The following is an 11658-nucleotide window of genomic DNA, read 5'->3' on the forward strand; positions in this document are numbered from 1 at the left end:
CCTCTCTCTCTCTCTCTCTGTGTCTCTCATGAATAAATAAATACAATCTTTTTAAAAATATTTGGCAGAACTCACACTTTTGAAAAATGAAATCCGTTCCATAAAGCTGTTCTCTCAGAAAAACTATAGTTTTAAATTGCATATGATGATGATTTTCTTTTTTTTTTTAAGATTTTATTTATCAGAGAGATAGAGTGAGCACAGGCAGACAGAGAAGCAGGCAGAGGCAGAGGGAGAAGCAGGCTCCCTGCTGAGCAAGGAGCCCGATGTGGGACTCGATCCCAGGACGCTGGGATCATGACCTGAGCTGAAGGCAGCTGCTTAACCAACTGAGCCACCCAGGCGTCCCTGATGATGATTTTCTATGAGGATCCGGAGGTGGGTCATCATCTGTTTCAGCTGTGCCACAGCCACGGGAGTTTTAACTTAGAGAGATGGCTGAGTAATGACAGGGAGAGGCTGACATCATTGAGGAACATTCTTTACTACCTGCATTTCCTGCGAGGAGAGGCTGTGCCATGCAGAGAGGCACCCGTGTCCTCCAGAGCCAGAAGCAAGAAGGAACAAAAAGCTTGGGCCAGAACCTCTATTGGGGTCCTACAGGGAAGACCAGGCAGGGCAAGGGAAACAGTTTGCCTTGGCTTGTCTGAGCGGTTCTGAGAGCGGGCTCTGGATCACAGGGGTATGTGAACAGCTGTGCCCATTAGTTCAGCCCCGTGATAAAGAGATGCCAGCAGGGCACCTGGGGGCTCAGAGGGTTGAGCAACTGCCTTCGGCAGTCATGATCCTGGATGTCTAGAATGGGGTCCTGCATCGGGCTCCCTGCTTGGCAGGGAGTCTGCTTCTCCCTCTAACCCTCTCCCCTCTTATGCTCTCTTTCTCTCAAGTAAATAAAATCTTTTTTAAAAATGGGTGCCAAGGGACGCCTGGGTGGCTCAGTTGGCTAAGCCGCTGCCTTCGGCTCAGGTCATGATCCCAGCGTCCTGGGATCGAGTCCCACATCGGGCTCCTTGCTCGGCAGGGAGCCTGCTTCTCCCTCTGCCTCTGCTGCCACTCTGTCTGCCTGTGCTCGCTCGCTCTCTCTCCCTCTCTCTCTGACAAATAAATAAAATCTTAAAAAAAAAAAAAAAAGATTCTCTCTTAAAAAAAAAGGGTGCCAAGAGGCAAATACCAGATACAATGAACGAAACACAGTAAGAACGTCCCCATGTCACAGCGAGAGCAGCTGAGGGTGACCGCCCCATGGTGGACACGGGAGACTGTCTGGTGTCCGTCGTCAGATCTGTTGCCACGACTCCGTCTCTGCTGAAGCCGAGTGTGGAGGAGGCCGCGGCTGCAGGGTAGACGTGATCCCAGGGGGCTGCAGAGCAGTCCCAGGTCCATTCCTGGAGCTCAAGTCACTGCCCCCCTTCTCTTCTGGGAACCTCTCTGCTGTCCTCCCCTCAGGGAGGCAGGCAGCCTCGGTCCAGGGGAGAGGAGCGGGTGCACACCGAAGGCTGTGGGAGCCAGAAGACTTCTGTCCAGCTCTGGGCCTCGGGGGCTCTGTGCCCCTCCCACTCCTCTCTGCAAAGGGTGGGCAGTGCCTAGGGCAGGCCCCCTCAGACAGCAGGTCCTGGACCACTTCACCCCATCGTGTCCTCAGGGTGGGGCTAGCCCCTCGGCTCAGCAAAAGCTCTGCAGTGGGGCTGTGGCCATGCTCCATGGCAAGGTGAAGGGGGGTCTTGTGGAGCCATCCAGCAGCATTGACCTGCGCTCCCCTGTCTAGGAGGTGGCTGGCCACCTCCGCGTGGCCTCCCCGAGCAGCGTGGTGTAGAGGTGTGAGGCCCAGCGAGTCGCGAGCATCCACCTCTGCTCCCCAGGCTGCTAGCAGCTGGACAGCGGGCAGGTGTCCCCCGGCAGCAGCCCTGTGGAGTGCAGAGCGACTGTGCCTGTCCTTGAGGCTGGGGTCTGCCCCGTGGTCAAGCAGCACCTCCATGTCCTAGAAGAGGAGGGACAGAGAGGGCAGGTGCTGGCCCTGACCCATGGGCTAGCACCTCTGCGGTCCTGGAGGGCTCCTCCTCCATCCTCTTACAAGGTCCAAGACTAAGCAGCCCGCGGCCTCCCTTCCGGCTGCCTGGGGGCCTGCTGGACTCCAGGACAGCCCTGGTGCTCGCTCCGTATTTGTTGCTGCCAGTCACCAGGAGGAAGTCCAAATGCCGGGCCAGGCATCCTCACCGGCCTCCCAAGAGAGGTTACAAACGGCGAGGCCGCTCTCAGACCCCCGACAGCCGCCCTCCCGGCTCTACCCGGCGGAGGAGCCCGCCCGCCCGCGCCCTCCCCGCAGCCAGGCCGAGCCGTACCTGCCTGCGGCCCAGGCTCGCCGCTACGCCGAGCGCCGCGGTCCCCACGCCGTCCCGGGCGTCCACCCGTGCCCCGCGCGCCAGGAGGAGGCGGAGCGCAGCCGTGCGCCCGGCCGCGGCCGCCACGGTCAGGGCCCCGTCCAGGCCCGCGCCCTCCGCCGCCAGCAGCTCCAGCACCGGCAGCCGGCCGCCCGCCGCCGCCCAGTGCGCCGCCGTCCAGCCGCGCGCGTCCGCCGCCGCGGGGCCCGGTCCCGACGCGTCCAGCAGGCGCCCCGCCAGCAGCGTGCGGCCCAGCGCCGCGGCCCAGTGCAGCGGCGTGAGGCCGGCCCCCGAGCGCGCCGCCGCGGGGGCCCCGCGCCGCAGAAGGAGCTCGGCCACCCGCGAGTGCCCGTGCCAGGCGGCCTCGTGGAGAGGTGTGCGCCCCGCTCGGTCGGCAGCTGCCACCGCCGCCCCGCGCCGCAGCAGGAGACGCACCAGGGGCACGTGGCCGCGCAGCACGGCCAGGTGGAGCGGGGTCCTGCCCGTGTGGTCCCTGTGGGCAGACAGGGGGGCACGCACGGGGGCAGAGGCGCAGGTGGAAGGGCCCTTGCCGCCCTGCCCAGAGAAGGGACCCCTGCCAACCCGGCCCCGGGGCTCACCTCTCCTCCACACTGGCCCCCTGACGCAGTAGCTTTGTTGCCAGGCCCAGATGACCCCACCACACGGCTTGCAGCAGGCGCCCCCCGGCTTGCGGGGCACTGGGACCTTCTGTCCCGACTCCCAGGGCCTCCTCGGAGCCTAGCTCCACCCACCGAAGTTCCTGCGCAGCCCCTGCCTCTGTCACGTCTTGCTCCCCTGGCTGGGAGCTCCTGGTGTCCATCTGTGAAGAACAGGAATCCCTCATGGTTACTGGAGGCCACTGGCCATCCCCAGCCCATGCGTCCCAGCCCAATGTGAACTCCCCGCCCCCCATCGTCTCCCCAGGGGACCAGACTACCACTTAGCCTTCTGAAGGGTTTAACTCCCCATTTCCCCTAGAGGGGGTCCACCCTGGGCTCTGTCCCCCAGTTGGGGTCCTCTCCACCCGGTTCCCAGGCAAGCCACAGCCCCGTAGCCCTCTCGTGACACACCTGAAAGTGTGGAGGTGGACTGCCTGCTCCCAGAAGCTGGGAGGCTGGGGCTGCAGCTGTGGGTGGGGATACACTGTGGTCTCCTGGGCCTGGTTACTGGTTGCTTCCCTGCACTGTTTACCCAGCAACTTAAGGAGACACACCCAGGGGGCTGGCAGCAGCCCCTGCCCCAGCACCTTTCCTCCCCTGCCAACTGCCAGGGCTCTTGGTTCGGCCTCCCTCCTGGGAGACAAAGGCCAGGCAGGCCGAAACAGGCCCACAGCCTTTGCTGTGCCACGACGTGCCCCAGAGAGGCACCCACGTGCCTCCCTCGGGTCCCTCCCTTGGGCCCTGCTCCTCCCCCGACTCCTGTCTTCGGGCTAAGACCACCTCTGCGGCTAGAGCTTGGCTTCTCTCCTGATTCCAGGCTGGGGAAACCAACAGGGTAAGTGGGGCCCCTCCCCCCACACAGAGGCCACGCCAGGAGAGAAGACTGACCAGGGACACCAAGCAGCCGGGATGACACTGTGGGGAGTAGGAAGCCCCTTGAGGGCAGGTTGAGGCAACTCAGCAGAGGCTGTGAAAGGGGCAGAGCCCTGCCTGGACACTAGAAGGAGGGAGTCAGACAAAGGAGTTTTAGGAGAGTCAAGTCCAGAGGATGGGAAGTGGCGCTTCAGGAGAGGGCCTGTGTAAGGCCTCCAGGACTGGTCACCTCGATGTGGGGGCCCTGACTTGGAGAGTACCTTATCATCCCCAGTCCCCGGGTAAGGCCACCTATCCAGACCCCAGATAGGAGAGGGTGGTATAGCCCAGCTGCCTCTTGTGACTGTCCACTGGGAGGCAACATGGCTTGGGGCGGGGGGTCATGTCTTTCCCCGCCCCGAGTCCCCAGCTGCTGCACACACTCCCAGGAATGAGGTGTCCTCAAGGCCCTGCCTTGCCACACCCCAGGCCCCAGCTCCTGCTCTAGAGCAGCAGCAGAACACTGACATTTCCCCTCCCCCCCACCCTGAGAGCAGCCTCTCCAGGTACCAGATCCAAAGGGTGGATCTCTGCCAAGGGGCTGAGTGGCCCCATCTCCGCCCCCCCCAAGCCGCATGGACTCTATCCTGTGAGCCTCAGTCACTCTGTTCAAATGTCGCCTCCCCAGGGTGCCTGGGTGGCTAAGTCAGCTGGGCGCCCGCCTTTGGCTCAGGTCATAGTTTACCACCTAAGCAGCAAAACCAAGAGATCAAAGCTGTCTGTTCCCTGCTTCCCTTGGCAAATGTCGGGGGTGAGGGGATGAGCGGGAGGGGTTGGGGGGACAGGGCGGCTCTTGCCAAAAAGCTACGTCCATGTTTCGCTGACCCCTGGCAGGCCTGGTGGAAAAATCTCACACCCTGCAAGAGCCAGGGAAGCCTAGAACCTGCCCTTCCTGAAGGCGGACATCCGTGGGAGCCGGCTGCTTGGCTGGTCCTCCCGCCGTCTGCCCCAGCCCAGAGCCCTGCCGTTCACTCAGGTGTGGATTCACGCAGGCCTGCCGGGGCCCCCACACAGAGCTGTTCCTTACAAAGCAGAGGCCCACGTTGGCCTCCTTTACCACTGGGCCCACAGAGCCTAGGGCAGTCATGGCACACTGAGGGAGCTCGGCGAGTGTGTGCTCCGTGAGCGAAGGAACGCGAGAGGGACATGAGCAGAGGCGGGAGCTTATGAGCCGCAGACAGGCAGCCTCTCCACCCGAACTCTGCGTCTGAACGTTATCATTTGCACCGTTTTCTACCCTAAATTATTTGTATCTGAATAAGCAAACAGCTAGTATAAGATCTGGATACGTGTGCACTTGGGAAAATAATTCAGTTGCGCGCGTGTGTGTTGGGCAACAGGGCTTGGCGTGGGCTGCAGGGAGCCTCCGCTCACCTCCTCACCGAGGCCTGCCTGAGGCTTGCAGCCTTCGCCCCGCCGTGCGTGACCGCTGCCATCCGCCATCCACGTGTGTCTGCAGGGAATTCACGTGCAGGAAAGTGTCCGAGGAAAAGCTGGATAGCAGTGGAGCCCATGGTGGGGAAGGCATGAGAGGGCGCCATCATCCGATGCCTCCAGCTTGTCCGTTCAGCTCGCACGCAGGAAGCTGCTCCCAGTGTCAGCTAGTTAGGTAAGCGCTGTTTAAATGGGCCGTGTTATGGGGCGCCTGGGTGGCTCAACGGGTTAAAGCCTCTGCCTTCAGCTCAGGTCATGATCTCAGGACCCTGGGAGCGAGCCCCGCATCAGGGTCTCTGCTCAGCGGGGAGCCTGCTTCCTCCTCTCTCTCTGTCTGCCTCTCTGCCTGCTTGTGATCTGTCTGTCAAATAGATAAATCTTAAAAAAAATAAATAAAATGCCACCTGCTCCCTTGTCTGAGGAAAGCAGCTGCATCTGGGGACTGACTGGGAAGCAAGGGCTTTTGGTGAATGCACTCAACGTGACATCCATGCTTTCTCCAGCCTCCTACCTCCAGGTCCGGGGTCTGAGCTGCGGCCCACAGACCACGTCCGTCTGTCCTGCCCACTTCTCCAGCTTCATGGGGCATTTTTGCAAGTTGGGAGTTTTTTTCCGTAATCTGGTCCTTGCCAGCTTTTAGTAAAGCCTAGGACCGACCTCTCTGACTTTGCCTCCATTTCGAAGCTGTGCCTTTCCAGTTGGCTGAAATTTTTACAGACTTCTGTTAGTCCTATACTATCTCTCTGATAAGATACAAAGCCTGCTGCTTCACGTGGTGTAAAGGCCTATGGGACGCCTGCGTGGCTCAGTCCTCGGTATCTGCTTCCACCTTCAGGTCATGATCCTGGGGTCTTGGTAAAGAGCTAGTTTTCCTGCCCAGCAGGCAAGCCTGTTTCTCCCCACTACCAACTCTGCTTCTGTTGCCCTCTTGTCAAATAAAATCTTTTTTTTAAATATTTTATTTATTTATTTGACAGGCAGATCACAAATAGAGAGGCAGGCGGGGGCGGGGGGAGCAGGCTCCCCACTGAGCAGAGAGCCCGATGTGGGGCTTGATCCCAGCACTCTGGGATCATAACCTAAGCGGAAGGCAGAGGCCTTAACCCACTGAGCCACCCAGGTGCCCCGTCAAATAAAATCTTAAACAAAATAAAATAAAATAAAATGTTATGTGCTATGTAAGAAAAACCTAATGTCTGTTGGGAGTTAAGAGCATTTCAGTGATATTTGGGGAAATAAGTTGGGGTTTACGGAAGGTCAGGGAAGGCTTTCTCACCTGTTGAAATAATGGAATGCATGCTCTCTGTCTTCAGGACGGATGAAACTCCAACACAAAGGATGCTTGTATTTGTAGCCTCTGTTATTGAGCACCTACTGTATGCGGGGTCCTCCACTGAGCAGTTCACGTGCATTGCTCACGTGGCCTCTCAGCAGCCCCACAGTCTAGGCACCACGGAGTGTTGCCCCTGTTTTACTGAGGCTGAGGAAGGCCAGGCTTGGGATGAGAGCACCAGCAGGGACGAAGGCTGGGAAGTGCAGTGTGTGGCCACCTCAATACAGCAGCCGCTGATGGGGCAGTTGTCAGAGTCACGACCTATGAAATGAAGTCGTTGTGTGGGGGAGCTGGAAGCAGGGAGAGGGCGGGCCCGGGAGGGAGGAGGGCCCCAGGGCCAGGACAGCTGTGCAATCCCTGACCAGAACACACAGGAGCTGGCTGGGGACACTAGCCAGGGCTGGAGCTGCAGTTGCCTGGCAGAGAGAGTCCCAGCCTGGCAGCAGGGGAAACTGAGGCAGTGGTGTGGCCCTGGATACTGATGGTCAGAGCTGGGCCTACCTGGGCCAGGGCGCTGTCCTCCATCTGGGTCCACCATGGTTGCTGGGCTCTGGGTGGGAGTCTGACCTGGGGACCCAGGTCCTGCCCTCTGACTACTGCTGGGAACCCACCAGGCCTGCTGCCTGGGAAAGCATGAGTGAACAGGAGAAGGAGACAGAGGAGGATGAGGGAGGGGGCACTTCTGACACGGCACCCATGCTGCCAGGAAGACTTCCTGACTGCCAGGCCTCAGCCGGGATGTCCCCAGGATGGGTAGGCCTGGCTGTCCACGGCTTGGGGACCCTGTTGCTGCCTGGCCAGGCCCTGGCGGGGCTCCTGCTGCGGCTGCTGCTGCCTTCGACAGTGTTCCTGCTCGTGCTGCTGCCCTCGGCTGCCATCGTGTTCCTGGGATTCCTGTGCCACTCGAGGGTGAGCTAGGCCCTCCATGGGCAGGCTGGGGGCTGGCTGGGGCCCTTGGGACCGGGGGTGGGGGTTGTCCTGCAGACCTTCAGGGCCCTGGGCTGTAGGTAAATCTCGCCCTTTCAGCATGGCCCCCTTGTCCCGGAGACACATGTGCCCCTCCCTGGAAAGCCCCTTTTTCTGCCAGGCACCCCCCCCCAACAGCCACAGAAAAAGGGCTTTTGTCTGTCACTGGAGCGGACAGCTCCCTCCCCTTGGCAGGTCCCTAGCCTTGTACCAAGGGCCACCAGGGCCTGGACAGCTGGGCATGGTGGGAAGAGGGGGGGTTCCAGGAAGAGAAGATGAAGATACGGCCAAAGCTCTCCAGGGCATCGCCCCTACCCGTCCCCACGGCTACTAGGAGACCCTTCCTGCCCTGGGCTGGATTTCCCCGTGTGGAATGGGCTATGGCTTGGTTTAAGGAAGGGGCACGCATGTAGGTAGCCATGCCATGGGTCCTTCTTCTGTAGGCATGGGGGGGGGTTGCAGGGGGACGAAGACGGGGCCGCGGGAGAGACGGAGGCGCCTGAAGAGACACGGGGAGGAGCTCGAGGTCCAATGCCCACCTGGGGAAGGGCCCCGGGAAAGCAGAGACGGGAGGAAAGCCGCGATGAGACAAGCGGGGAACAAGTTTCTGAGCCTCCCCTCAAGGGACTCCTAATCGGGGCATTTGCCGCTTGGGCCCCGGATCTCCCGTTCATGACTCAGAAATGCCTGGCCCCGGGCGGCCCCAGCCACCCCCTCCGCCAGGCCTCAGACCCGCGCCCAGGCCCCAGCCCTCGGGTCCGCGCGGACCTGGCGCCCCGCCTGGTCCCTCACCAGGCCCCGCCCCCGGGCAGCAGCCCCGCCCCCCGTCCGTCCTCCGGGCCCCGCCCCCCGTCCGTCCTCCGGGCCCGGCCCCCAGGCCTCTGCGGGGCCACCTGCTGCCCTGCCGCTCCCCGCCCCGCCCGACCGCTCGCCTCGCCCGCAGGTTCACCCGGCTCCCCGCCCCGCGTGCCGCGCGCTCCTCTCGGACAGGGGCTCCGCGGCGCTCATCGTCCTCGGCTTCCTCTCGCTGCCTCCGCTGCTCGTGCTTGCCTCGGCCGCCCGCGCCCGCCTGGCCCGGCGCCTCCGCGCGCTGCTGCCGCCCGAAGCCTGGAGCCCTGGAGCCCGCCGCCGCGCTGGGTGCCGCGACCGTGGGCGACTGGGACGCCACCCCGACGGCGACGAGCCGCTCTGCGCCTGGGTGTGAGCCCCGGAGGCCTCTCCAGGGCCGAGACTCCCGAGTCCGGGAAGGGCTCCCCGGCCTCCGCCCCGCCCCGTGAGAGAGCCCGGGCCTGCGCGCTCGGGACGTGCGTCCCGGTGCCCGCGTCCCGGTGCCCGCCTGGAGACCCGCGGGGCTCCGTGCGCAGCGCGTGGGGCGGCCGCGAGGTGGCGCCAGACGCGCCCGAGCCGAGGCCGCGCTTCCGACGGCCGCCCCGCCCCGCCCCGCGCCGCCCCGCGCCGCCCCGCCCCACCCCGCCCCGCCCCGCCCCGCCCCGCGCCGCCCCGCGCCGCCCCGCAGGCCGCAGCTCGGTGGAAACGCCCGCGGCCGTGTGTCCCGGCGGGCGTCCCGCTCGCTGGCTGTTTCCGACCCCCGGACTCTGTCTTGCGCTCTGGCCAGTTGCTTCGTCTCCTTCCAAGTCTCCGTAGTGGCGGGGTGAAGTCTAATCTGCCGATTAGCAGGGTCACTTAATTTCGTTCTTTTATTGGCGCATCTAGAGGTTAGACTTGTTTCGTCATTTGTGACGGTCTCTTCACGCTCGTTCACTTTTAGGTTCCAGTTTTGCTTCCAGATCCCATGTGGGAGCAGTTCCCACACGGTTACTTTGTGACACCTGACGGCCACGCTGTCTTACTCTCTCGGGGCGGGGGGTCCGAATCCGTTATTTGTCGTTTCCGATGAGGCTCGCTGATGCTGTATTGTTTCTTTGGGCGGTGGCTCCCTTCCTCTGTCCGCCGCACCGTGAACATCCTGGGGACACGTCGCTCCGGGAAGCAGTCCCTCTGCGACGCGGCCCTACCTGGGCCCCGCTCGGTCCCGGGCGGGCTTCGGTAACGGCAGGTGCGCGTCTCCGTCCTTGGGTCGCGGGCCTCCCTGCTATGCCACCTGTTTCCTTTCATCTTCCCGCGTTTGTTTGTTTATTTATGTATTCTTAGTGCTTTTAATTTGGGGGGAGCCTTGAAGATATTTACTTACTTATAAGCCCAGCAGTATATTAAAAATATATTTCTCGAGGCACTTGACTGGCTCAAGTCAGCAGCGCGTGTGACTCTTTGTGTGTGTGTCTTTAGAGCTTGTCACTCTTGGTCTCAGAGTTGTGAGTTCATGCCCCACGTTGGATGTACAGTTTTTTTTTTTTTTATAAAGGCATTTTCTTTTATTTATTTGTTTAAAGATGTCATTTATTTGAGAGAAAGAGAGAGCAAGAGAGCACAAGCTGGAGGGAGGAGCCCACTTCCCGCCCGCAGAGAGCAGCCTGATGCAGCCCATCCCAGGACCTGAGCCAAAGGCAGATACTTAACCGACTGAGCCACCCAGGCGCCCCCAAATGACTTTAAAAGAAAACAAACAAGCCAAAAATGTGTTTCTTGTAATTTGTTCAGAATCTTGGAGTAGCTGAAAGGCCTCTTCAGGGATCTAGCATCCTCTGCAGCCGGCAAGGCTGTGTGTGTGAGCAGCAGGGTGGGGACTTTAGATGTGCCTGAAGATCAGGGCTCAGGGTTCAGGCTCATTCTGTGGCCTCGAGCAGAGCGCGGTGTGTGGCGGCTCAGATCCCACAGGAGTTCTTGGGGTTTTCCAATTGTCTGCGCCCAGTCAGACAGGAGCCTGGCCCGCTGCCCAGCGCCCAAGGCTAGCTTCCCCTGGTCTGAAGTCGCCTTCCTTCCCCTCCTGCCCGAGGCTGGGCAGGCTCTGGCCAGGCTTCGGAGATGAGGGCCCTCCTGAGGATCCTCCTGGCCCCAGTGTCATCAAAACAACAGCTGGGCCTGGTCGGGGGGAGGCCTTGGTGGGGAACTCAGCTGCCAGAGCCTCAAGGGTTCCTAAGGTGTGTCCCAACTTCCCAGGCCGGCCCCAGGGGCCCTGCATGGCCTCCAGCTGACCCCAGGGATGTGCTGCCTCAGCCCCAGCTCTGCCCCCACCCACTCACAAAAGGAGCACCTGCGAGGGGGTAGGTGAGTGGGGAGTAAGAGAAGAGGCCGTGTGGTCTGCTTCTAGAGCGTCGGTCGGGAAAGCCAAGGGCTGAGGCACTGGATTACTGCTGGGGCAGGCACAGATCTCTATTTGGGGCAACAAATGCTTTTTTCCCAAGTGCCTAGGCCCCTGACCTGTAAATGTACCTGGTCATGGGGGTCTCCACAGTCCGTGTGTGTGCGTGTGTGTGCACACTGCATGTTTGTGCATGTTTGTGTAGATGTGCACGCATCCGTCTGTCTGCTTCCCGAGCACCCCAGGCAGAGTCATCGTCCCAAGCCCACGGATGCGGAGATGAGGCTCTGTCAGCTTCCTTGACTTGCCCCAGGTCATTTACTCATTCAGAGTGTTTCCTGCGATGAGCGCTCAGGTGTCCCCCTCAGGCCCCGGGGGCAGCTAGCCGGGCTCTGGGAGATGAGGCCAGTTCATTCCCTCTGAGGGCTGAGTTCCTCCCTCCTGCCCCCTGGGCCCCACCCTGACCTCTGTGGAGCCCCCCCACCAAGGTGCTGGTACTGGCCTGTCCCTCCCCAGTCTCTATTTACCAATCCAAACTGGACTGGACTGTGCCTGGGGCTGGGACTGAGTTTGGTGATCAGCTCCCTGTGGCAGACGTTTCCAGCAGAGGGAACCAAAGCTGGGGTCCCGGGGCGCCTGGGTGGCTCAGTGGGTTAGGCCTCTGCCTTTGGCTCGGGTCATGATCTCAGGGTCCTGGGATCGAGCCCCGCATCGGGCTTTCTGCGCAGCAGGGAGCCTGCTTCCCCCCTCTCTCTGCCTGCCTCTCTGCCTACTGGT

General features: G+C 61.5%; 2 protein-coding genes across 7 annotated transcripts; one reads left to right on the forward strand and one right to left on the reverse strand.

The window, feature by feature from the left end:
- Positions 1-1089: 1089 nt before the first annotated feature.
- ANKRD65 (ankyrin repeat domain 65) lies at positions 1090-7519 on the reverse strand. 6 transcript variants are annotated; one of them, XM_044236911.1, is made up of 5 exons: positions 6660-7519; positions 5324-5402; positions 2978-3198; positions 2340-2871; positions 1090-1978 (listed from the first exon to the last, which is right to left on the reverse strand). In XM_044236911.1, exons 2-5 carry the CDS (start codon positions 5390-5392, stop codon positions 1277-1279), a joined length of 1524 nt encoding a protein of 507 aa, XP_044092846.1. In that variant the 5' UTR covers positions 5393-5402; positions 6660-7519; the 3' UTR covers positions 1090-1276. The 6 variants fall into 6 exon arrangements, with proteins under 6 accessions (XP_044092846.1, XP_044092848.1, XP_044092845.1 ...); XM_044236913.1 differs by having other exon boundaries at positions 5324-5550; XM_044236910.1 differs by having other exon boundaries at positions 5324-5565.
- On the forward strand, positions 7350-8886 carry TMEM88B (transmembrane protein 88B). Its single transcript, XM_044236295.1, has 2 exons — positions 7350-7625; positions 8626-8886. The coding sequence occupies exons 1-2, from the start codon at positions 7350-7352 to the stop codon at positions 8884-8886; spliced, it is 537 nt and encodes a 178-aa protein (XP_044092230.1).
- The last annotated feature ends 2772 nt before the right edge of the window (positions 8887-11658 follow it).

This window comes from Neovison vison, chromosome 2, assembly GCF_020171115.1.
Source record: "Neovison vison isolate M4711 chromosome 2, ASM_NN_V1, whole genome shotgun sequence".
In the NCBI taxonomy this organism is placed as follows: domain Eukaryota; kingdom Metazoa; phylum Chordata; class Mammalia; order Carnivora; family Mustelidae; genus Neogale; species Neogale vison.